At 49.9% G+C, this 26,691-nt stretch overlaps 1 protein-coding gene across 1 annotated transcript in view; it reads left to right on the top strand.

Annotated features, from left to right (window-relative positions):
* Positions 1-22,941, top strand: part of CPN1 (carboxypeptidase N subunit 1) — a 35,971-nt gene extending 13,030 nt beyond the window's left edge. Inside the window, exons 3-9 of the mRNA XM_054035762.1 lie at positions 2,174-2,329; positions 3,787-3,975; positions 6,232-6,343; positions 8,400-8,539; positions 8,905-9,004; positions 20,295-20,413; positions 22,656-22,941. Coding sequence (XP_053891737.1) covers positions 2,174-2,329; positions 3,787-3,975; positions 6,232-6,343; positions 8,400-8,539; positions 8,905-9,004; positions 20,295-20,413; positions 22,656-22,787 — 948 coding nt within the window. The 3' untranslated portion in view covers positions 22,788-22,941. The remainder of the gene's footprint in view (positions 1-2,173; positions 2,330-3,786; positions 3,976-6,231; positions 6,344-8,399; positions 8,540-8,904; positions 9,005-20,294; positions 20,414-22,655) is intronic.
* The last annotated feature ends 3,750 nt before the right edge of the window (positions 22,942-26,691 follow it).

Here is a 26,691-nt window from a genome sequence, read left to right as displayed (position 1 = left end):
CCACATCTGAGCCATGGAAGCAGAAGCAGAACAGGCTGCTGTTACTTCATTTCTCCCAAATCAAATATGCGGATCCACTGTAACTTGCTGTAGGAAAAGTAGGATAAAATTGAGCGACAAATGCTGGCAGCTCCCCAGTGCTAACTAGGACGGGAATTGCTATTTTCAACAGCCATTACCATTTTTTTTTTTTTTAGTTTTGTTTGTTTAAAAGGAAGACCGTGAGATTGCATTGGCAAATTCCCCATAGAAACGAAGAGTGGAACAAAAGAATATCAAAGGCACCTCAGCTTTTCCTCATTTATGGAGGACAGTCTTATAATATGGATCAGCCTTGGAATTGCCGCCCCTCCCTTGACTAGCAGCTGCAGCTCTCTAAGGCTGGCCTCTGGCAATTGGCCCCATGGCTATAACCAGAGAAGCTGCAGGTGGCTCTGTGACTACTGGGGCCATTAAACTAGAGCAGATAAAGAAACTGGGGTTAACCTCAGGGAACAGAGGTCACCAGTAGGAAAGGAACGTCAAGGGGAGCAGGGAAAGAGGCAGCAGGTCAGGCTTGCAGCGGGAGAACAGCCCCAGCTGGTGGGGGAGCATGTCCAAGGTAGAGAGGAAACAAGCCTGTGGAGAGGTGATGGTGACCAGGTCATAGACTAGCATGTAGCTGGGAGCAGAGGGAGAAAGGCTGGTGTCTTCCATTCCCAAGGGCTAGGTCCTCACGTTGGGGAAATGGTGTTTGCAGGTGGCTTGCTCACACGGCAGGATGGGGGCTGAGCGAGGGATTTGTCGGAATTGATCACGTATCCGCTGGCTGTGGAACTCTGAGCTGAGACCAGAACCACATCCAGTGACTGGTGACATAGGGAGGTACTGGAGACATGGCTAGAGAAGGTCTGAATGAGGAAGGAGATAAATCTGTGGGGAGTTTCCTTGATCACTATGAAAGTTCGGCTCACTGGACACTGGTAACCCCACATGGGTACAGCTCAGTGAGAAGAACTGGGGGCTGAGGGAGCTGTGTGTGGCAATGCAGATAGTCCTGTAGAGGTGTGTGATCAAAATGAAAAATGTCTCTGAGATTCAGTATCGGGTATACTATGGCACCAATGGCACTGCCACACCAGGCCCACACTCGGAGCCCACAATGACTACATGGGGGCCCACAAGAGGTTAATCCGGCCCTGACTCCAAGGGACTGAGCCTGGGGGTTAGTGCTCTGTATTGGAGCAGGGAAAGACTCAAAGGTAGCCCAGAAAAGGGCTGTGAACAGGGCCCAAAGGGTGGGCTGATGAAATGCCCACAAAGGGCAGAAGAACTTGTGTTGCTTGGGACTTTTTTGTTGCCCTGTTGGAAGCCTGGAAGGGGTTAAGTTTGTGGCTTGGCTGGAGGGCCAAGTCACATCTCCAGCCTGACACATGTGCGTGGAGTTTATTAAAAAAGCCCTGAGGAAGAGGGAAACTGAGGTAGGGTGCTGCAGCACCATCCCAGGCCGTGAGTGGGGGGTTGGGAGGTGGGTGCGCTGTTAGTATCCATCTAATCTAGTCTCTTGTCTCTGACACTGGCAGCACCACATCCACCAGAAGGGGAACAAACTGCCCCGCAGTTGGCAGATGTGGGATACACTGGGCCCTGGAAGGGCTCATCCGGATCAGACGGATTTAATCTCTGGTCCATGATTTTCATTGGCATTAACCACACTAATGCTGGATGCAGAATGCAAACAACGGTCCGATAAAATAAATGTAAATAGCGTTCGTAAAGGTGCAATGCCCAGTACTCAGGTGCATTGTGTATGATTTCCCTGTCCCTACTGGAATTCATCCCACTCTCTTGGTGCTGTTAAACATGGTCCATGGGCATGGAAATCAGGCTGGTCTAGTTATGGCTCTGTCATTGACTGCTGCGTGACCTTGGGCAAGTTGCTTACTCAGGTCGTGCCTCAGTTTCCCCTTATGGGAAATGGCGATAACGATACTGACCCTTCACTGTACCATGCTTGGAGAGTGCTGTTTTATTCCCCTGGACGGCAGTGACTCATATCTGGTGGTCTCAGACACTACCGAAGCCCAGTTACCTTTTGTAGCTTTTGGGACTATCCAGGCTCTTCCCACATGGTGTTTGGATTGCGCTTGCCCTCTCCCTGGTCTGATAGGAGTTATGTGCCTTCTCTCTCCAGGACCCGGACGCCATTGGGTACCTGACGGGCAGGAACAATGCCAACGGAGTTGACTTGAACCGTAACTTTCCCGATCTCAACACTTTCATGTACTACAATGAAAAAAACGGTGGCCCCAATCACCACATCCCTCTGCCAGGCAACTGGAAAAGCCAGGTATGGACCAGGGATTTCCAGCAGCAATACAGAATTGCACCAGCACCGCCCGCATGGAGAAACACCTACCCCTGCTCTGTACTTCCCAGCTCCCCTTTTCAGAGAAACAGCATCTCCTCTATGGGCCCCAGGTATTGGTTTTTGTCTGAAGAACATTATGACTGGCTAGGATGATTTAGTTGGGTATTGGTCCTGCTTTGAGCAGGGGGGTTGGACTAGATACCTCCTGAGGTCCCTTCCAACCCTGATCTTCTATGATTCTATGACACAGTTTGCCTCACAGGGCTTTCAAGAGGAACCTGACCCAGCAGTTGCCCATTTTAGTGAACACCCTGAGTTCCATCCCTTATAAGTCTGCATTAGAAAAGTGTTTTTGTCTGAAAAATCCTGTGAATACTTTTATTTTTTGGGAGGGATATGAAAGCAATTAGTCAAATGGGGTGTCTAAAATGAGATTTACCAAAAATCTCGACTTTCTAATAGTTTGAGTTGCTCTGTCTAAAAACACTGTGTGTAGCGTTTACACACTACTTGACATATGAAAATGACTTCTTACCGCTCCCCAGCCTCCCTTAACTCTGGCCCTGTGTGCCGGTGTCGCAGGGAGGCATGTCTGGCATAACAGCCCCAGCTTTAGAAATGTCTGAAATCTTTGAGTACAAGTGAAAATGTGACACACCCCCAGCATGCTCTCCTCAGGGGTGAGTAAGGTGCTAGACCAGCTTGGTGAGTGATTGCTGCCCTCCGGGTAGTGGTGGATGCATGGATTCTGTAGATGACATGGCAGAAGTGAATTTTGACAAGAAGATTTGAATGAAGAGAGAAGTGAGGCAGATGGGCCAGGCACACAGGGCAGCATGGAAGGATGCCCAAAAAAGAGAGGCACAGAAGGAAATTAACAGGTTGTCAAAGTTGGTGCACTTTGCCTAGTGGAAGGTTCATGGGAATATGGTCAGCAATAAGGTCAGACACGCAGGTGGGATTGGGCTGGACAGGGCCTTGAGTTTGAGCAATGGGGAGGCATCATGGCCTTCGGCGATGGGTTGGAGAGCAATTCTGGCAGTAGTGTTTGGACAGACTGTAGGGGCAAGGCAGGTACCTTGCCAGCTATGGAGGAGGCAGGTGCCATGGTCAGGGCAGCAAATGTTCAGGCCTGCATGAGCAGTTCAGCCATCTGAAGAGAAGTGGAAGGCTTCCAGATATGCGCTGGAGGAAGAGAGAGCAGGATGGGTCACATCAGGATGTGCGAGGCTGGGAGAGAGGGGCTGGTAACAGGGCAGGTAGTGGTGGACAGCAGAGAAGGGGAGGGGAGGCATATGGAGCCCAGGCTAGGAGGTAGCACCCTATCACCCCCCTCCCCCGAGCACTGTCCACGAGCCAGGCTGTGCTGAGACTTCGCACTGAGCCCAGGGCTGCAATGGTTCTGACTCTCATGCCGGCGTCTCCTTCGCTTGCAGGTGGAGCCAGAAACGCTGGCTGTCATTCAGTGGATGAGCCGCCACAACTTTGTCCTCTCAGCCAATCTCCACGGTGGAGCTCTAGTGGCGAATTACCCCTACGACAAAGCCCAGGAGCAGCGGAGCCGGGGCTATCAGCGCAAAAGCAACACCCCGTCCCCCACTCCTGATGACAAGCTGTTCCGGAAGGTGCACAGAGGGCATCATGAGAGCCCCTAACGAGGCTTGGGCCCCACATGTCAGATCTCACAAGATCAGCTCTTCTTCATTCCGTATCTGAACCAGACTGTTGGGGTCGAGGGTTTAGGTCTGGGATTTGAATCCAGAGTACCCTCCCTTGGTCCCCCAGCCCTCAAACAAAAGTGATGGGGTTTGGATCGGAAGTTCTAGTTTTAGCCCAGCCTTTGTTTTTAATCATCTGCAATAATCTCTTTGAAACAGGCAATAAGATGACCCCAAACCCCATCACTTTTGTTTGGGGGCTGGGGGACCAAGGGGGGGTACTCTGGATTCAAATCCCAGACCTAAACGTGACAAAAACGTGATGTTGGGCTAAATACATCCCTGGTATAAACACCACTGATGTCCGTGGTGTTTGCACCAGGAATGAATCTGGCCCATTTCCCATGCACAAGAAAGTCTAGGTACAAGCCTCTCCTTATCAGTGCAATAAGCCTTTCTATAGGTCTGAGCCTGCAAAGTGCTGAGAGCTGCCAAAGTTGGCCTGAGCGCCCTCAATTCCCAGGGGCTTCAATAGCAGCAGGATTGGGCTCTGTGACACTAACAAGCCCCCAACTAATCAGCTTTACTCTTCCTCCTCCTTGCCCCACCCACCTCTCTGGAGAGAGTCTGAGGGGCCTGCACTGCGGTAACCCGCAGTTTGGTGTGTGCTCTGAAGTCATGTCTGACTTTCCAGCGTGTTTCCCAAGGCAGCCTGTGCAGACAGAGGGTTCGCTTTACTGCTGGGCAGTGATCACTGAGCAGAGAGAATCCAGGCTCGACAGCTGGGATAAAAATGTATCAGGATGATAAATCTCTTGCTTCCGGGGTCGGACCCAACCTCTGCCTCCTGGGGCCTTGGAAGAAACTGCCCGAGGGGTTGGCTATTCCATAAATGTCCATTATGGGCTTCCTTGCACCTTCCTCCGGGCCTGTCCATTGCCAGAGACAGGAGACTGGGCTCCTCTCTGCTCCTACGGGCTCTTGTGTCTAGGTAGGGAGCAGCAGGGACTGTAAGGGGTAAACTGAGAGTTCAGGCTGACCTGCCTCCTTCAAAAAGACATGGGTGACCTCGGCCTCCAAGGGTTACTTTCTGAAGAGGCGGGATCTTGTTGCTATGGCAATGAGAGTCAAAGCCCGGGCTCCAGTCAGAAAGTGCTGTCCTGGATTTCCCATTACAAGTTAGACTGAATTTATATTGCCACAGAGCCCATCCCCCGACCCCACCTGTCAGGGCTCCCACTGGGCGGCAAACCTCAGGAGGGGGATGGGCCAACCCCACCTGACTGTGCCATGGCATCCCCCAGATCGAATTCTCCATGGGCTTCGTTGGCAGGTTCCCGAGCCCATGGGGTAAGGGCGGGGGTCAGGTTCCCCAGCTGGGGGAGGGGCTGGGGGCAGGTTCCCGAGCCCATGGGGTCAGGGCGGGGTCAGGTTCCCCTGCTGGGGGAGGGGCTGGGGGCAGGTTCCCGAGCCCATGGGGTCAGGGCGGGGTCAGGTTCCCCTGCTGGGGGAGGGGCTGGGGGCAGGTTCCCGAGCCCATGGGGTCAGGGCGGGGGTCAGGTTCCCCTGCTGGGGGCGGGGCCGGGGGCAAGTTCCCGAGCCCATGGGATCAGGGCGGGGGTCAGGTTACCCTGCTGGGGGGAGGTTCCCGAGCCCATGGGGTCAGGGCGGGGGTCAGGTTCCCCTGCTGGGGGAGGGGCTGGGGGCAGGTTCCCGAGCCCATGGGGTCAGGGCGGGGGTCAGGTTCCCCTGCTGGGGGCGGGGCCGGGGGCAAGTTCCCGAGCCCATGGGATCAGGGCGGGGGTCAGGTTACCCTGCTGGGGGAAGGTTCCCGAGCCCATGGGGTCAGGTTACCCTGCTGGGGGGAGGGGCTGGGGGCAGGTTCCCGAGCCCATGGGGTCAGGGCGGGGGTCAGGTTCCCCTGCTGGGGGCAGGTTCCCGAGCCCATGGGGTCAGGGCGGGGGTCAGGTTCCCCTGCTGGGGGCAGGTTCCCAAGCTCATGTGAGCAGGGCGGGGGTATAGGTTCCTATGATGGTGTGTGGGGGGGTGTCTGTGTGAAGAACAGTGTGGGGTTGTGCTGGGCCTGCTCTCTCTCATGTGGGTTTAGCTCAGTTGGAGGGGCGCCTGCTTGTCCCTAGTGTACATGGGATCAGACTCAGACTGAGGGACATGGGCCAGAGGAGCGAAGCCAGCGCTGAGACCAGCCTCATGCTCTCTCTACAGCTGGCCAAAGCCTATTCCTACGCCCACCACTCGATGCACCAGAGCCCAACCTGCGGAGAACAGTTTGCAGATGGCATCACCAATGGGGCCTCCTGGTATTCTCTCAGCAAGGGTAAGGGCTGGGGGAGCAGGAACCGGGAGTTGGAGAAAGGTCCAGAGGGAACAGGAGAGGTGAGGATATAGGAGGTCTTGGCTGCAGAGGAGGTAGTGGGACAGACAAGGGCTGGGGAAGGGATGAGCAGGGTTGGGGGGAGAGGGTAGTAGCTGGGGAAGAGGTATGCAGGTTATGGTTTGAGGGAGGGAATGCGGAGGTGTAATGGCCGAGGGGAGGGTACAGGGATAAGGGCTGGTGAGACAGTATGTGGAGAGAATGGCTAAGGAAAGGGTACTAGGATATGGGGGTGCACCCTCAGTGAGTGATGAGTACCCAGATTCTGGGGGATTGGTCAGGAGTACTCGTTTCTGTCAAACCTTGAGTATGAAGCTGGCAGGGGCCACAATGTGGAAGTGACAAGACACAAAAGCAGCAATAAAATTAAAACAACAACAACAAATAATAATGGAAAAAGTTGATATCATTGGCTGTCCACTGCCAGTCATGAGTGTTGACAGTTGATAAGGGAAGTTAGATTTCCATTGATACCCTGTCCAATAGGGTTAAGGACATCAGAAGGATTTAAAAAGACTATATTAGGCGCAGAAGAAATCCTAGCAATGGTCCATTACTAACTAGGAATGCTTTTAAAATTTCTATTCTGTATTTGGGAAGAAGCTGGATGGCACAGTCATAGCTTGCGCTGATAATCAAATAGTTTATTCTGAGTAACGTGGGAGGATGTTAAACAGCAACAGCTAAAATTAAACATTTTCTGATCTGTAGGACACAAAAACTTGCGCAAAAGAATTGTCCGAGGAGCTCTCTGAGCCAGCAATGAATATTCCTTAGCACAAAAGGATGCATAAAGTAAAATATGGCATCTAGCAACTATGTGTGATAAATGTTTCACTTTTTTTGTCAGCTGTAATGCTCTTTTATAATGCAGTTTGCTGAAACATTTAGCAAATGAAAGTGTGTTGGGAATTGCACAAGTAACTTTCCAAGCTTCAAACTGACAATATATTACTGACCTTAACCATAGTACCTGAATATTCATTTTCTGAATGAAGATGATGTCTGTCTTTTTACAGAAAGTTTTGGGTTTGGGGGTTTTTAGGTTATAAATACCAAGTTCTTCCTGTAGGTCTGCCCCAGTATTTGGAGGACTGGGAATGAGATATTATACGAGGATGTGTCAGTTTACTGTGATCTCATGTTCCATGTCTTTGAAAGACTACTGAAGTCAGGACTTGATGTTTGTGACAAATGCTGGTTGGTTTTTTTTTAAACGTCATTATGCTACCTTAATGCATCAAAGCACTAAAGTAAAAGTAAAGGATTTATGGGCACAAACAGTTTTAATTTTGGTTTTGAAGCTGACATCTCTAACTCATAAAAACATCCTAAATGTTATCTTCATTTTAAAATGGGTTTACAAAATCTGACCCTACATTTTATCCCTGTCCATAACAACTTATTTTCTTAATTTATTATTTTCCCGCATAATAGGCAAAGCAAGGTAGAACTTTCATAACACCATGTTTTAGAAGAAATGCAAACTGTCGAGAATTGGGTACCTGTTTACCATATCACATTTATTCAACTTAATATAATAACATTTTGAAGATCTAATTAGAATGTAAACAATTTGGTGTAATTCTCTGGCCTGAGCCCTGCAGGAGGTCAGATGAGACTATCATAATGTTTCCATCTGGTCTGTGACTTGTGCACTTGGAGAGGCACATGCAGCTCCTAAGCACAGAGTTCTGGAGAGCCCCGCCTGGCGGGTGTTGTGGTAGAGGAGGGGAAAATTTGGTTGCAAAGAGGATAGAGAGAGGCAGCACTGAGAGGGGCTGTGAGAAAGATTTGAGGAGAATGCCGGGGAGATGAGTGAGTGTTTGGGGGACTGGATATGGGAAGGGCTGCTGGGGAGGACAGAAGAGGTGGGCCGTATATTTGGGGGAAAGATGGGGAGTGTCCTTGGGAAGGAGGCAGAGGGGAGGGCTGTACTGGAGGAGGGGGCATGGCATGTCTCTGGGCCTGGCCACAACCTCTCCTTGTCTCCTCTCAGGCATGCAGGACTTTAATTATCTTTACACCAACTGCTTTGAGATCACTCTGGAGCTGAGCTGCGATAAATTTCCACCTCAAAAGGACCTGGAGAAGGAGTGGCTGGCGAATCGTGAGGCGCTCTTCACCTACTTAGAGGAGGTAAAGGGGCCACACGCAGACCCTGATACCAACCTCATGTGGGGCTGAGATCCCTAGCCCCTCCCCCCTCCTCCCTGCTTTGCATTGCAGGGGGAAGAGATGCAATGGTGGGGGGGCACCAGCAGAGCTGGGAACATGGAGGGTGGCCCTGGGGCTCCCTCTCTTGGTGCTTTGGAGGCAGCACTGAGAGACTCCAGCAATACTGCTGCCCCCAGCCCTGGCTCAGCCAGAGAAAGGCCAGCCCGGCTACAGAATGGAGTATCACCAGGGCTCTGTTCTCCTGCTCCAGTAGGGTCTGGCAGGACCCTGACAGGGAGAGAGGCTCCAGCTCTCAGGAGTGAGTGACTCTGTCTGTCTATCTGCAGGTTCATCAGGGTATCAAAGGGCTGGTGTCCGATGAGAACAACAATGGGATTGCAGGTGCTGTGATTTCTGTCCATGGGATCGGCCACGATGTCACTTCCGGTGGGTTGCCCATCCCTCAACTTGCTGACCCTTTTGGTAACAGCCCATTTAGCCTGATTTGGGAGGAACACAGTGTGACGGCCCCCCGGGGATGCAACCTGGAGCTGGGGTACCACTGAGCCCTCTGTCTCACCAGCCTGAGCTCCCTCTCACACTGTGCTGCTGTGACAAGCTGCAGATCGCTCCCAGTCCTGCACTTGCACAAACCTTTACACAGGCAGGGACACACCCAGCTGCAGTTACATGAAGGCTTCTCCCCAGCACCACAGCCTAGGACCCCAGAGCTGTACCGTCTTGTCCTGGTCAAAAGCCTGCCCAGTATAAATTTATGACCCAGTCCGTACCTCCCTCAATGTGGAGAGGACAGTGCACCAGCTCCTGTTCCCAAGCAGATTCCCCAAGCACTTCTGGCAAAACACACTGTTTCAGGTAAATGAAAATGTACAACAAATTTATTAACTACAGAAAGATAGATTTTATAGATTCATAGAATACCAGGGTTGGAAGGGACCTCAGGAGTCATTTAGTCCAACCCCCGGCTCAAAGAAGGACCAATCCCCAGACAAATTTTTGCCCCAGATCCCTGAATGGCCCCCCTCAAGGACTGAATTCACAACCCTGGGTTTAGCAGGCCAATGCTCAAACCACTGAGCTATCCCTCCCCCATCCCTTATAATCATTTTAAGTGATTATAAGTAGTGACTGCACAGATCGAAGCAGATTACCTAGGAAACAAACAAAAATGCAATCTAAATCCTATACACTAGACCAGATTTGAATCAAGCAGTGTCTCATCCTTTAGATAGTACAAACAGTCCACCAAGCTTCCATTCACAGGCAGGCTTCCTTCTTTCCCCGCCTGGGACCTCCTTCCCCAGTTCAGTCTTTGTTCCTTAGGTGTTTTCAGGTGCTGTGTTGTAGGGGGAGCAAGGCCCCTTGCTGACGCCACTTCCTCCTTTTATAGCTTCTTCCATCTTGCTGGAAAGATTTTTCCCTGTGACCCGAGTTAAACAGTCCCCTTGTGTAGTGCTATCTCTGAGAGGTTTCTATTGTACCCAATTCCTCGGGTAATCCTTGTGAGTATGTGTATTTTCCTCAATGGACCATTACCGCTGTTTGGCCTTTGCATTGTTGTACCTGAAAGGCTGGTTAAGGCTGTTTTTAACTTCACAACATACTTCAGTAACAGACTTCATAATTCTAGATACAAAGATAGCACATACAATTTAACAGGATATTAATACTCAGCAGATTAAGACTTTTAAACTGATACCTCACAAAGCATACTTTGTGAAAAACACATCATAATCCTGTCACACATGGTGAACCAGGCAATGATGTATGTCGCCTGTCTCCTGCAAGCACTGCCCACTGTGGGAAATTAGTGAACCTCACAGTGGTGGAAGGTGAGACCCCTTTGGGAGACAGGAAGGGCAAAACGAGCAAAGCCCTCCAGCCACTCCCCCCCGTCTGGCACACAGCGACCTCGAGCACTGCAGATTATTAAAATGCTCCGTGTGTGTGTGTGTGTTTGTGTTGGATTGAGGGGGGGACAAAGGTTAACTCGTGTAATGAGTGAAATGGCATATGGGCTCTATGGATGCAGCTTCACATTTGGGAAGGATCAAAAAGTGAAATAGATTTGTTGGTTCTGATTCTTCTCTGGAAAATTGTTGTTCAAATCACAAACAGACCTTCCAAACGTCACACGTGTTGCATGACTTAGGATCAAGTGGATAATCAGCTAAGCATGAGCTCCCAGTGGGATGCTGTAGCTAAGAGGATGAACACAGTCCTTGGATGTATAAGCAGGAGGGTATCAAGTAGGAGTATGTAGGTGGCATTCCCTCTGTATATAACATTTGTGATCCTGTGTCCCGTTCTGGTGTCCAGAATATGATCTGAGGGCTGGAAACAGGCCATATAGGAAGAGACTTACGAAGATCAGTCTATTTAGTTTACGCAAGAGAAGGTTAAGAGGTTTCTTGACTCTGGTCTACAAACACCTACAGGCAGAAGAGATTTATATATTATTTCATATTTTTATCAGTAACTTGGAAGAAACCATAAAATCATCACTTGTAAAATTTGCAGATGGCACAGAGAGTGGGAGAGTGATAAATTACGCAGAGGACAGGTCCCTGATATACAGAGATCTGGATCGCTTGGTAAGCTGGGCACAAGCAAACAATGTCTGTTTCAATACAGCTAAATGTAAGGTGATACCCTGAGGAACAAAGGCTGTCAGCCATACTTACAGGCTGGGGGGCTCTATCCTGGGAAGTAGTGACTCTGACAAAGACTTGGGGGTCATGCTGGATATTATCAGCTGCGAAGCTGTGGCCAAAAGGGCTAATGCAGTAGTTCTCAACCAGGGATCTGGGGCTCCCTAGGGAGCCTCGAGCAGGTTTCAAGGGGGCCTCCAAGCAGGGCCAGCATTAGACTCACTGGCGCCCAGGACTGAAAGCTGAAGCCTCACCACATGGGACTGAACCCCAGGTCCCTGAGCCCCACAACCTGGGGCTAAAGCTGAAGCCTGAGCAATGTAGTTCATGGGGCCCCTGTGGCGTGGGGCCCCAAGCAATTGCCCTGCTTGCCACCCCCTAACACCGGCTCTAGCTTTTATGTGCAGAAAACCAGTTATTGTGGCACAGGTGGGCTGTGGAGTTTTTATAGCATGTTGTAGGAGAGCCTCAGAAAGAAAAAGGTTGAGAACCCCTGGGTTAATGCAATCTGTGGCTGTATAAACAGAGGAATATCAAGTAGGTACAGGTGAGTCTCATCTTACGCACATTTAACATGTGCGAATTCAGCTTTGCGTGGTCGGCAAAAACAAAAAAAAAGAGAAAAATAACAATTTAAATACTGTACCTGTAGTGCGGGCGATTCCGCCCGCCATTACACTCAATGTAATTTTGACTATACGCGATTTTCGCTTTACGCGCTGACAGCGAAACATAACCCCAGGATAAGATGAGACTCGCCTGTATAGGTGTAGGGAGGTTCTATTACCCCTCTATTTGGAACTGGTGTGACTGCTGCTGTAATGTTGTGTCCAGCTCTGGTCTCCACACTTAAGGAAAGATGGTGAGAAACTGGTGAGGTTTCAGAAAAGAGCCACAAGATGACTAAAGGATTGGAAACAATGAGGGTTATAAACCATTGGAACAACTGACTTAGGGCTGGGGTGGATTCTCCATCACCAGAAACTTTTTTAAATCGAGATGTTCTTTAAACTATCTGTTCTGGTTCATCCAGGCTCGTAGATTTGAAACAGGAATTAATTCAGGGATGTGCCTGTCCTGTGTTGTACAGGAGGTCAGACTACATAGCCACAGTAGTCCCTTCCGGCAGAGGCACCATAGTGGTGAGTCGTACCCTGTCACACATGGTGGGGAATACGGGCACACGGTCACCCCTGACATACGGGGAGGATAGAGGACTGTGGGATGATTACCTGTCTCAGAGATTTGGGAGACTGAGGGTCACAAAAGGTGGAGAAAATGGAGCCAGGGTATGCAGAGGCCTTTTTTGCAGAGGGTTCTTGTGCCTTCCAGGACTGGACTCCAGAGTCAGTGCCCCTGCAGAAAGGGGCTGACCAGCAGTATGGGTGGCTTCAGGCCCTGCTGCTAAAGGTACTTGAAACCCAACAGAGACAGTGGGAGGCACAAGAGTACCTGAGGGCCTATATAACCCGGCTAGCAGAGCAGCAGTTGTACCTGTTCAAGTCACTGTGGGGGGCAGTCCATAGAAACCACAGAGAGCAAGAGGGGAAGCAAGGCATCAGGACCAGGAGGATGTTACATCTGTGGGTGACAAGGACACTGGAAGGCAGTGTCCCTACCAGGATGAGTGACAGAAACCTCACCCAGAGAAGGGGAAGATAATAGAGCACAAGAAAGCCCCACCTGTGAGAAGAACAGGGAGGGGATGGGTGTACTGGGCCTGTGGGCAACAGGGGCACCTGCAGAGGGAGTGTCCAGACCTGAGTGGTGGGGTTGAGACTGGCCCTGGGGAAGGGGCTAAGCAAGGGAAGGACCATGGGAGGCCCTTAGTCAAAGGGAGGCAGAGAGTTTGCTGTCGGTGCCATGAGAAGGGCCATATCAGAAGGTACTACCTCCCAGGAGAAGGCAGGGTAGCAAAGGGGTGCACGGGAACGAGGGATGTGGCAGTGATGACCGAGGACCTGGCAGAGAGCCATCTCCCACATCCAGCAGGGGGAGGTAGGGAGGTGGTGGATAAGATGACTGGAATGGAGAGGACCCAGGTGGACAAGGGAACCCACACTGGAGCAGGACAGGCTGTGGTAGGGACCCAGACCCTGGAGAAGAGAGGCAGATTATTCCTCCTGGTAGAGAACCTGAGGCAGGAGAGGGACGTCCTGCGGGCACAGCTGCGTGGTAAGCAGGGACGGTTATACACCCCCTGGGGCGGTCAGTCTTAAGGGAGTGGGTGTGTGATGGGGCATCTGCTCCACATTGGCCCATAAGGGGTTAAAAGCTGCCCTAGGGAGGTTGCGCTGGAGGCAGCCAATTAGAAAGGGGCTGAGAGGAGCAGCCAATCAAGGTGGCAGGCTCATATAAGAAGGGCCAAAGGGCAGAGCAGAGTTCAGTAGCTGACTGGAGCTTGAGGGGAGAAAACCAGGCTCCTAGCAGGAGGAAGGAACACCAGCACCTGGGACAAAACAGCTGCAAGCAGGGACCGGGGGAGCTAGAGAGAGCTCCTGGCTGGCTGCTAAGGCCTGCAGGCTGAGGCCCTGAGGTAAGGGCAGAAGAGGGTGCTGGAGCTGCATGGGGAGCAGCCCAGGGACAATGGACTGCAGTTGCGACTGAGGGAAGTAACTGGATGGAGATTGCAGGTCCCTCAGAAGTGGGGAACCACAGAGTGTGGCACAGCCGGAGGGCAGTGTCACTGAAGAGGACCTTGCAGTTCTGGGAGTGGCGCAGGACTTGGAATGAAAGTGGTGGCGGTGAGCTACCACCAGAGGAGGGTGCACTGATGAACAGAGCTAATCCTCAAGACAGCCAGCAGGAGGTGCTGCAGTGTTGAGTGATCCCCATCACAGTGAGGTTTTCTAAACTTTTTATAATTTTTGTCACTCTCATTTGGACTCTCTTCAATTTGTCCAAAACTTTCTTGAAGCACAGTGCCCAGAATTGGACGCAGCCCTCCAACTGAGGGCCTCACCAGTGCCAAGTAGAGTGGGACAATTACCTCCCATGACACTCCTGTTAATATACCCCAGAATGGTATTAGCCTTTTTTTGCAACTGCATCACATTGTTGACTCGTATTCAATCTGTGATCCATTATAACCCCCAGATCCTTGTTAGCAGTACTGCCACCTAGCCAGTTATTCCCCATTTTTTGTTGTTGTACATTTGATTTTTCCTTAAGTGAAGTACTTTGCACTTGTCTTTATTGAATTTCAATCTGCTGAATTCAGACCAATTCTTCAACTTGTCAAGATCATTTTGAATTTTAATCCTGTCCTCCAAAGTGCTTGCAACCCCTCTCAGCTTGGTGTCATCTGAAAATTTTAAAAGTATACTCTCCAAGTCATTAATGAAAATATTGAATAGTACCGGACCCAGGACTGACCCCTATAAGTACCCACTAGATACATCCTCCCAGCATGACAGTGAACGATTGATAACTACTCCTTGAGTATGGTCTTTAAATCAGTTGTACACCCACTTTATAGTAATTTCATATAGACCACATTTCCTTAGTTTTCTTGTAAGAATGTCATGTGGGGCTGTGTCAAGAGCCTGACTAAAATCAGGTCTATCACATCTACCGCTTCTCCCCTATCCACTAGCCCAGTAACTCTGCCAAAGAAGGATATTAGATTGGTATGGCATGATTTGATCTTGACAACACCATGCTGGTTATTCCTTACAACGCTAATATCCTCCAGGTGCTTACATATTGATTATTTAATAATTTGTTCCAGTATCTTTCCATCAAAGTTAGGCTGATGTCAATAATATCCTGGGTCCTCTTTGTTCCCCTTTTTAAAGATAGATACTATGTTTGCCCTTCTCCAGTCTTCTGGGACCTCGCCCATCCTCCAGGAATTCTCAAAGATAATTGCTAATGGGTCCAAGATTTCATCTGCTAGTTCCTTAAGTATCCTAGGATGAATTTCATCAAGATCTGCTGACTTGAAGATGTCTAAATTATCTAAATATTCTTTAACCTGATCGTTCCTCACTTTGGCTTGCTTTCCTTTCCCCTTGTTGTTAATATTAATTGTGTTGAGTATCTGGTCATCATTAACCCTTTTACTAAAGACTGAAGCAAAATAGGCATTAAACACCTCAGCCTCCTTGATGACATCAATTATTAGCTCTCCTTCCCCATTAAGTAGTGGACCTACACTTTCCTTCGTCTTTCTCTTGCTCCTAATGTATTTAAGGAACATCTTCATATTGCCTTTTATGTCCCTTCTAGGTGTATTTCATTGTGTGCCTTAACCTTTCCGATTTCATTCCTACGTGCTTGTGCAATTCTTTTCTACTCGTCCTTAGCAATTTGTCCATGTTTCCACTTTTTGTAGAATTCCTTTTTGATTTTCAGGTCTTTAAAGAACTCCTGGTGGAGCCATATTGGCTTCTTACTATTCTTCCTCTCTTTCCTTTGCATCAGGATAGTTTTCAAATGTGCCTGTAATATTGTCTCCTTGAGAAACTGCCAGCTCTCCTGAACTCCTTTTTTCTATTAGATTTTCTTCCCATGAGACCTTAGCTACCAGTTCTGAGTTTGTTAAAGGCTGTTTTTTTGAAGTCCACTGTCCTAATTCTGCTACTCTCATTCCTTCCTTTCTTTAGAATAATAAAATCTGTCATTTCATGATCACTTTCACCCAAATTGACTTCTACCTTCAGATTTGCTACCAATTCCTCTGTGTTGGCCTGAATCAGGCCTAAAATAGGTGTCTCCCTGGTTACTTCTGTCACTTTGCCCTGGTCTACGCTACGAGTTTAGGTCAAATTTAGCAGCGTTAGATCGATTTAACCCTGCACCCGTCCACACGACGAAGCCATTTTTGTCGACTTAAAGGGCTCTTGAAATCGATTTCTGTACTCCTTACCGACAAGGGGATTAGCGCTGAACTCGACATTGCCGGGTCGAATTTGGGGTAGTGTGGACACAATTTGACGGTATTGGCCTCCAGGAGCTATCCCAGAGTGCTCCATTGTGACCGCTCTGGACAGCACTTTGAATGCAGATGCACTAGCCAGGTACACAGGAAAAGCCCCAGGAACTTTTTGAATTTCATTTCCTGTTTGGCCAGCGTGGCAAACTCAGCAGCACTCAGCAGCACTGGTGACCATGCAGTCCCCCCAGAATGTTTCTATGCTCCCCCTATCATCTCCGTCCCTGAGGTTATCACAGATTAGAAGGCGAAAAAAACGCACTCACGATGACATGTTTTCCGAGCTCATGCAGTCCTCCCGCATTGATAGGGCACCGCGTAATGCATGGAGGCATTCAGTGGCAGAGACCAGGAAAGAATTGCTGTTTGCTTAACGGCAAAAGTATCTTGTCTCGCTAGCGATCCTGCCCGAGCCAGGACGCTGTGTCACATGCACTCCACGCTGTGTCAGCCTTGGGCGGGGGCATGACCACTTTGTGAGCAGGAAGGCCATAGATATAGACATTCCATTAGGTAGCTTCTGTAGCTAGAGAAAACATTCCTGTGTATTCGGCAAAGTCTGTGGCAAAAAAAGAGAAGCCCCATAGTGTAGTGGTGATCATGTTCACCTAACATGTGAAACGTCCCTAGTTCAAAACCGGCCGGAAACAGGTCACTGTTCCTTTTTCTGACTCCCCTCCTGCATTTTTAGTCTTAGAACAAAAAGAAGAACAGGAGTACTTGTGGCACCTTAGAGACTAACAAATTTAAGGTGCCACAAGTACTCCTGTTCTTCTTTTTGCGGATACAGACTAACACGGCTGCTACTCTGAAACCAGTCTTAGAACAGACCATGCTGTGAAATTTTACTTTGAATTATATCAATTATGAGTTAAATAATATGGAAGCTCTCTCTAAGTTATAGTACCGGGTTCCTTACCCTTTCAGCTGCTCTGATAAATCAACATTTTTGTTAGGGGCAGGGGAAAATTTTCATGAAGCCTTTTATAGGGACTAAATGCTATCTAGGACTCTGAGATAATCTTAACGTAATCCATAGAGTGCAATCCTTCGTTCTGGATTTGTCATTCCACAAGTTGAACTGCTCCTTACTGCTGTCCAGGCTTCATGAGCCATGGGAGCAAGTGGTAGGCTGGGGTAGGTGCGACCGCGTGGTGCTGCCGGCTGGGAGAGCAGCCTGAGGCAGAAGCCTCCAGCTCACATGATATTCCAGGCTGGACTGAATCTCCATGAGACAAAACTTAAAGAAGAGAATGACCTGGAGTCACTCCCATTCAGTGCTCTAAGAGGAGGATAGCCATGTTTGTCCAGGTACCCCTGATCGACCTCACCGAGGTCTGCCGGCTGAGTGGGACCCCGGCTGACAGGAGCCGGCAGATGGAACCCCAGACCGGCAGCGGGCTGAGCCACTCAGCCCGCTGCCGGTCTGGGGCTCCGTCTGCCGACCCGCTCAGCCTACTGCCAGCCTGGGGTTCTGCCAGGCAGTGGGCTGAGCGGGTCCGGTGGACAGGACCCCGGAAAAAAGGCGCGAAATGATTGTCTGCCGTTGCTTTCACGGAAGGAGAGAGGGAGGGGGGCCTGACGACATGTACATAAAACCACCCACAACAAAGTTTTTGCCCCATTAGACATTGGGAGCTTAACCCAGAATTCCAATGGGCAGCGGAGACTGCGGGAACTGTGGGATAGCTACCCACAGTCAGGGTCAGCTCCAGGCACCAGCCCTCCAAGCATGTGCTTGGGGTGGCACCTGGAGGGGGGCGGAGCTCACCCGGGGACAGCGGGGCCGCGGCCAGGCTCGCCGCCCTCCTCCCGGCGCTCCGGCTGGTCGGGGACAGCGGGGCCGCGGCCGGGCGCTCCGCCCTCCTCCCGGCGCTCCGGCCGGTTGGGGAGAGCGGGGCCCCGGCCGGGCTCTCCGCCCTCCTCCCGGCGCTCTGGCCGGCCGGGAAGAGCGCGGCCGCCCTCTCTCGGCGCTCCGGCCGGTCGGGGAGAGCGGGACCGCGGCCGGGCTCTCCGCCCTCCTCCCAGCGCTCCGGCTGCCGGGGAAAGCGGAGCTGTGGCGGGCTCGCCGTTCTCCCCCGGCGCTCTGGCCGGCCGGGGAGAGCTGGGCCGCGGCCGGGCTCGGCGCCCTCCCCTGTCACGCTCCCCGGCGGGGGGCGGTGGGAGGCTTTTTTGCCTGGGGCGGCAAAAAGGCCAGAGCCGGCCTGCCCACAGTGCACCGCTCTGTAAGTCGATGCTAGCCGCGGTAGTGAGGACGCACTCCGCCAACTTAATGCGCTTAGTGTGGACATACGCAATAGACTGTATAAAATCGAATTCTAAAAAATCGACTTCTATAAAATTGACCTAATTTCATAGTGTAGCTGGGGACAACATTTTGTTCCAGATAGGCGCTGACTCCATGGGTGCTCCAGCCCTGAAGCATGCATGGAAAATAATTAGTGGGTGCTCAGCACCCACCAGTAGCCAGCTCTCCCCTTCCCCCGAGCGCTTCCCGTCTGCCAGTGGCCCCGATGATCAATTCTTCCCCCTCCCTCTCAGAACCTCCCGCCCGCCGCAGATCAGCTGTTCTGTGGCGTGCAGGAGGTGCTGTGGGGAGGGCAAGGAGCAGCAATGTGGCACGCTAGGGGGAGAGGGCGAAACGAGGTGGGAGTGGGGTCTGGGATGGAGCGAGGGCAGGAAGAGGTGGGGTGTGCTGAGGGTTTGGGGGAAGGGGTTCAGTGGGGCTTGGGGCAGAGTTGGGGGTTGAGCACCCCCAGGGCCCGGGGGAAGCCGGTGCCTGTGGTCTCCAGTATGTTCCAGGAACGTATTGGAAATTTTGTGTTGCACCATATTACTCTTCCAACATGCCAAATGCTGTGCCGCATGTATCCCCTGCTTGAACCACAAGAGCACTCTCTTCTCACAGTCCGAACACAACCCAAGCATCCTGACACCCTGTGTCTGGCAAATAGCTGTATAAAGCCAGTGGCAAAGTGTGTGTCCTGTCACCTCTAGGGCCTGTCATGGTTGATTTTTCAGCTTGGGCACCAGATGTATTATTTCAAAAAGAGCAAGGGGCCACAGACAATACTCTGCCTGATCTACTCCCTTGGCGCTGGCCAGCTGCAGCAAAGAGAGTAGACTCCACCCACAAGTGCTCTGCTGAGGATTCCTTCAATTGGGGGAGTCTCCAGTGAACACAGACCCAACATAGCTGGCCTCATGTCAAATTCCCTGCAACCCCTGGTGCAGAAAGTGAAGATGGGGAATGGTTGGAATGTGCTGTGACCATTGCCAGCTGGTGCAAGTTAGAGCAACCCCCAGATTGTCCGAGTCTGTGCCAGGACTGGAGCAGAGAATCAGAGAGCCATAACAGGATGTCTCTTCTCAGCATCTCCCCTTTCCTCCTCTCCTGGGCTACCCCGGTGGCTGTGCAGGTGGAGGGCTAGGAGCTCCCTGAGATTCAGGCAGAGATAGTAAAGCTCCTATCCTGTTCTCCCGGGGTTCCCACAGGCCATCAGGGAAGCAGGCAATGGAGCAGCTAGAGTTACTGCCGTCCATATACTCTGATTGCTCAGGTGGAAGAAGTCAGTGCTGAATGGCCTGGTTTGTTTGACCAGAACAATTTGGCAAATTCAACGTACATTTCTGAAATGTTTTGGTGAACCTCAATTGGCATTTTTGGCGAACAAAAGTTCATCCAAAAATTGTACCCAGCTCTAATCAGGACTGAGCAGCACCGGCAGAGGGGTTTGTGTGGGGTGTGGAGGGGAAAGGGAGTGAGTCTTTCTCAAGCCATGCCCATATTATTCAGCTCTTACAAAGGTAAACCGAAGCCCCCTATATTTGGGCTAGGTGAGTGCACTTACCCCAGCGCTTTTTTCAAATCCACTCTGACTGGTAAGTCCCTGCACACTGTGGGGTCGTTCTGGGGTGATGGGAAGTCTGTCTGGCTGCACGGGAGCAGAGTGTGTGGGAGGGGAGGGAGTGCTGTCATGTAACACATTTAAACTAGCCAGGACAGAGCCCTAGGTGAGGTATAACAGGGGCAAGTCTGGTCAGTGAGATTGGCCCAAGTGGAATGTTTCTGGCTCGATTCTGTGCCTCTGACTGAGTGCACTCTGCCTGCTGCTCTTTCTCATTCCAGGTGACCAGGGGGATTATTTCCGGTTGCTGCTGCCTGGCACGTACACCATCACTGCCTCAGCAGATGGGCATCGACCACAGACGGTGACTGTAACAGTTGGCCCAGCCGGGCCTTCGCTGGTGAGTTGTGCTGAATAGTCCGCAAGTGAGTGAGTGAGAGATGTGTCCCTGATGGGGCGGTGGGGGGACGACACACTCTGCTGGCTGGGTCACATGGTGCAGTGATGGGCAGAGGTGGGAGAGAGATGTGTAGTGCAGATAGTGTCTCTGGCCATCCAGTCTGGGCTGTGGTTCCCTGCTGCCAGCAGATGGAAACAGGGAGCAAAGAAACCGCAAGTGACCAAGGGCATTGGGGGGTGGGGGAGGCTGTTCTACCCACATGTATTTTTCTGGCTCGCGGCAGTGGAGAGAACTGGCTGGGCCAGACTCCTGCCAGGTACCTTTCCCCACAGCCTTCCCCTTCTTGTCAGGGTGAGTTAAGTTTAGAGGGGGGTGTCTGCTCCCTGATGCATGACCAGAGCCTTGGCTTGGGACGGACAGAGGCAGTCCTGCCCCGTGGGGTAGGCGAGACCCATGGTTTCACTGGCCTGGCATAGTTCGTTTCCTGCTTTGTGACCAAAGATATTTTCAGCCCCACAGGTGGGGCCTCACTCCTCTCTGAGAGAAACTCTGTCAGGGTGAGGCAGGGACATGTGCTCACAGCCACTTGCCACACTGCTCTGGGCAGTGGTGTGGCCAGGGAGTGTGGAGATCTGCTGCTGGAATAGTGTGCCCACAATTCAAGCAGGATGTTCATAAATTGGAGAGGGTTCAGGGAGGAGCCATGAGAATGATTAAAGGATTAGAAAACCTGCCTTATAGTGACAGACTCAAAGAGCTCTATCTGTTTACCTTCACAAAGAGAAGGCTAAGGGGTGACCTGATTACAGTCTCTCTCTATCTATATATCTATCTATATATGTATGGAGCAAGAAAAAGGTATAACATGATCCAATGGCTGGAAGTTGAAGCGAGACAAATTTAGATGGGAAATAAGGCATACATTTTTAGCAGTGAGAATAAATTAGCCATTGGAGCAGTTTACCAAGAGTCGTGATGGATTCTCCATTACTGACAATTTTGAAATCAAGATTGAATTTTTTACAAAGCTCTGCTCTAGGGATTATTCAGGGGCCATTCTCTGTCTTGTGCTGTTCAGGAGGTCAGGTTGGACGATCACCATGGTCCCTTCTGGCCTGGGAACCTGTGACTATAAAAGCAGAAATGCTCTGAAATCACCAGTGGCTTTGGGGGTAGGTGATTTTTGTGGAATTTCCACAGTCTTAGCAGGTGTTTTGTCTCCTGGTGTAATAGGAGCTGTCATGAGGCTGTTCTGATGCACCGCAGGTTATAAGTGTTAGTCCCCATAGCACTTAGTGAAATCACTACTTTCCCCCCACCATTAATACTATTCACTATTATATATTCTTCCTATCTCCCTGTCGATCGGCCAGCACTCTACTCAGCTCGTCCGCCTCCTGGGGGAAGGAGTTATAGCTACTGTCTTCTAAAAAATTGGGCTTGTGTCTTTTTTATGCCTTTGTGATGAAGAAGCCTGGAAGTTATTAAAAAATCCTGCTTATTTTGTGTGCTAGGAATAGTAGGTCTGGTCACATCTGGTTTCCCTGGAAGAGTTCTTGGGGTCTCATCAATGCGTATTTCAAAATCTCTTTCACCTGGACTGAAAGGGTAATGTGCTAAGTCTTTACAAAGGCTTTCTTGCTCCAAAATCTTCACTACGGTTGGAAGATAAATGTGTGTTTAAACCCTGCACACACACACCCAAAACCCCAGAATTTTAAAGAGCTCAGCTGAAATCCTGTCCTCTCTCAGCTGTTCACATTTCACTTTCTCCACTCTAGTGGTGTCATTATTTCACTAGGTCACCTGTTGCCATAGAGTCTACTAGGCTAGAGGAGACCTACATTTCTAATGTGAAAAACAAGCAGGGGGAAAAAAAGACCCTTCAAAATATATCTGTCTGGCCTTGTGTGTCCATCACAGAGAGGCAGAAAAAGGCACACATGAGTCGTTTCCCCTTTGCAGGTCTCCTTTCAAAGAAGCATGGGCCTTTGGTGCCCTGGGAGCGTTCTACATTAGCAATGTCGCTGTTTGCCAGCATAGGTTTGTCAGTGGAAAATCAGGTTCTAGCTGGTTTGAGCACTTTGTTCCCGTCATGTCACAACATGCCCCTTATCAGCTTTGCTTGTCTCAGCTTTGAAAGCTAGAACTCTGTCCTGGCAACCAGAACTGACCTCTCTCCAGGCCTTAGCTAGCGAGGGATGAGCAGACAGAGACATGTTTTTCTTCCTTTTCATGCCAGGTCCATTTCCAGCTCAAACAAGACACAATAAAGGGGCCCATGGAGAAAAAGGCCCCAGCCACCAGCCTGAGCAGCAAAGCCCTTCAAAAGAAGGTAGTGCCGAGAGCAGCCCATAAGAAGACACAGAGATGAAGATGGCCCAATCAGCCAAGAACTGGAGGAGTCCTATGAAGCAGCTGAGATCGAGAACTCCAGCAAGTGAACGTCCTAACACAGCATAACAAGCCCAAATTGCCTAGTTAAATATCTCTGCATTTAATAAACTCCTGAGCAAATAGTGAACTCATTCAGAAAGAGCTGCAGCAGTCTGAGTCTGAGAGCCCTTCCGCCACTCAGTCTCTCTGTCTCCTACATCTCTAGGTCTGTGTGTTGTCCGGGCACATACCTGGGCCCTTTACCATTGGACTGGTCTCAACAGGCCATATTAGAGGTTCGAACAGCAATGATTAGATCCTATTCTATTTGGAAGCAGGGGTGCTGAAACCATGTATTATTACTACTTCCAGCCAGGAGGTGCAGCAGCGCCCCCAGCACCCCTAGTTCCAGCACCTAGGTTCAGACGCTGGGTTTGTGACCCCAGTGGATGAAGGCTATTGCACTTGCAGGCTATGGGAATGAATCCTGGCTCTAGCGCTGTGGGTGTGACTATTAGTCTGAACCCCAAGGAGGCGGATATTAGGTGTGGACCCAGAAGCTGAGGGAAGGTCAGGCTGGTGGCTCTGTTTGAAAGCAGTTAGTGATATGACCGACTCCGAACATGGTTTGTGCCCATGAACCATCTGGCTAACACTGGTTAGTGACCCCAGCAGCTAAGAGCCAGATCTTGTATCATTGTTCTTTTGTTGTATGGATGGGACACTCAAACTGTGTCTGTGTTCTTGGGTTGGCTGGTTCTCTCCTTCCCAGCGCGCTATGCAGTAGGACATCCCAGAGTGAACTGCCCCATGAGGATGACTGATCCACCAATGTGATGCGGCCGTCAAAAAGGCTAGTGTGATCCTAGGATGTATCGGGCGAGGTGTTTCCAGTAGAAATAGGGAAGTATTCATGTCATGGTACAAAGCACTGGGGAGATCTCATCTGGAATATTGGGCAATTCTGGTCAGCCTTGTTAAGAGAGATTAATTCAAACTGGAACAGATGCAGAGAAGGGCTGCTAGGAGACCCAGGGAATGGAGAGTCTATCTTGTGAGAGGAGATTAAAAGGGCTGGGCCTGTTTAGTCTAGTTCCGTAAAATAAAGGCTGAGAGGGGAAAGGATAGCTTTTGATAAATACAGCGGGGGGGGGAGGGGAGGGGCAAACACCGGGTAGGGTGAGGAACTATTTCAGTTAAAGGCCAACGTTGGCACAAGAACCCAATGGGTATAAATTAGCCATGAGTAAATTTATTCTGGAATGTAAAAGAAGTTTTTTAACCAATAGATGAGTGAGGTTCAAGGAACAGCCTTCCAATAAGAGGAGTGGTGGCAAACAACTTAATGAATTTTAGGGCAGAGCTTGGTCCAGTTATGAATAGCATTATATGATGTGGTTGTCCTTGATAGCAAGGCTTGGACTCAATGACCCAGATGCCCCTTCTAGTCTGATGTTCCATGAGCTGCCGATGCCACCCTGTGTGTATGACCTCCCAGCAAAGCCACTGTGGGATTTCCCCAGAATATATATAAAGTAAAGGAAGTGGTGTCTTCAAATCAAGCCTGGATTCCTTTCTGGAAGACATAGGTTAGCCAAACGCAAGCTATTGGGGTCAATACAGGGGTGAAATTTAGTGACCTGTGAGCTACAGAAGAGCAGACTAATCCCAGAAGGAACCACTAGATCATCTAAACTCTGAGTCTATGAGTACATCTACACTGTAAAAAAAGACCCATGGCAGCAAGTCTGAGTCTGGCTCAACTTGGGCTTGTGGGGCCCAAAATAGCCATATAGACACTGGGGTGGGCTCTGGAACTCAGCGAAAGGGATGGGTGTCAGAGGCCAGGCTGCAGCCCAAGCAGGAATGTTTACACAGCTATTTTTAGCCCTATAGCATCAGCCTGAGTCAGTTGACCCAGGCTCTGAGACTTGGTGTTGCAGATTTGTTGTTGTTTTGTTTTTTGCAGTGTAGATGTACACTCAGACGCTATGGACAGGCACCCTGGGAGGCCTGGATTTACAATGTGCTCAACACATAAGTGTGGTGTGAAAAATCATTCTTGTCGAATGCCCAATCGCAAAAACATGGTGCTGCTTGGTACTGCAGGCAGGACTGTTACACCCTAGGGAATTGAGACACTGCTCTAGAATCCAAGGGGACGCAAAAGCAGCAAAGATAAGACTTGATGTTTCTAGAGTAAAACATAAACAGGTAAAACATTTTTGGCCTTCTTTAAATTAGCAAAAAAAGGCACAGACACAACTTTCTCTTCCTTTTGTAGCTCAGCTTTATGGTCCTACTACAGGAGATCATACCTAAATCCAGTTCTGGTATCCCCTAGGAACTTGCCTTCTCTAGCATGCTGCTGAGGATACACAAAGCTGTGAGTCACTGTGTTACCTCTCTGCCTCAGCAACAGTGAGTTTTGCTGACAGTTAGACTGTGTGTCAGCTCCCTGTCACATCAGCCTGTCTTCCTCACCAGCAAACTCCTGGAGGTTCTCCCGGCCCAGACCTCATCCAGCAGGTAACAGTCAGTGCACTCCAGCCCTCAAGCTCCTCAGAGATGTTTCCCTGCAATGCACAGCTCCTACCATGGTGCATTCACAGAAGATACTAAGTTCACTGCTCTGTTGGAGTCAGTACATCACAGCTTATTAATTTAACTGGGTAAATACCCTTCAAACCCAGCACTGAATTGGGTTATAGGAAAATTAGAGTTTATTAATAAAAGAGCATGGCTTACGTGATACAGTTAAAAAGATAAAAGTAGAGATGGTTACAAGCAAATAAAGTGAAAAAATACATCTAAAACTTAATCTAGCAAGATACAGTCTGTTCAAGATGGCTTCTCTCAGCCCAGTCTCCTTGTCCTGCTTTTTGCTGGCCAGCCTGCCCAGGACTCATCACAGAGATAAAATTGCTTGTTTTCTTTGTCTCCTAAAGTGAAGGGTAAAGATGGATTCTCGCTCTGCTCCTTATATTCCCACAGGGATGTCTTTGTCTCACAAGTCAGGAAGGCCTCCTGAGCACACAGTCTCCTGTGTCTCTCTGGAGTGCAGGAGGCATGTTTCTCTGTCTTTGAGTATGGGCTCAGGATAACCCCTGCTGGTTTAGCTTGGTGGCTTTGTGAACTGCTAATGTAACTGGAAGTAAACCCTTTGTCTAGGACAGACCTCCTTACCACCTTTACCTAGGCTAGGCTGTCTGGTCTTAAACCATGTTCTAATAACCTCATACAGAGGGAATTGATAACTTCCCATATAACATTAACACAGGCACTTTACAATATTAATAACCAGCGTCTTACTAGCTTTCATACCATACCTCACAGCAGGGGTCGGCAACCTTTTAGCAGTGGGGTGCCGAGTCTTCATTTATTCACTCTAATTTAAGGTTTTGCGTGCCAGTAATACATTTTAACATTTTTAGAAGGTCTCTTTCTATAAGTCTATAATATGCACCTCTACCCCGATATAACACGACCTGATATAACATGAATTCGGATAGAATGCGGTAAAGCAGCACTCCGGGGGGCGGGGCTGTACACTCTTGCGGATCAAAGCAAGTTCAATATAACGTGGTTTCACCAATAACACAGTAAGATTTTTTGGCTCCCAAGGACAGCGTTATATCGGGGTAGAGGTGCATAACTAACCTATTGTTGTATGTAAAGTAAATAAGGGTTTTAAAATGATTAAGAAGCTTCATTTAAAATTAAATTAAAATGCGGAGCCCCCCAGACCGGTGGCCAGGACCCGGGCAGTGTGAGTGCCACTGAAAATCAGCTCGCGTGTTGCCTTCGGCATGCATGCCATAGGTTGCCTACCCCTGCCTCACAGGGTGTATTTTGTACAAAAATGTTTCCAGTAAGGTGTAGGGTGTGAATACAGGGGTGCC

The sequence above is a fragment of the Malaclemys terrapin genome, chromosome 7, assembly GCF_027887155.1.
Source record: "Malaclemys terrapin pileata isolate rMalTer1 chromosome 7, rMalTer1.hap1, whole genome shotgun sequence".
In the NCBI taxonomy this organism is placed as follows: Eukaryota; Metazoa; Chordata; order Testudines; family Emydidae; genus Malaclemys; species Malaclemys terrapin.
The sequence above is the reverse complement of the archived record's forward strand: the minus strand, read 5'-3'. Positions and strand labels throughout refer to the sequence as shown.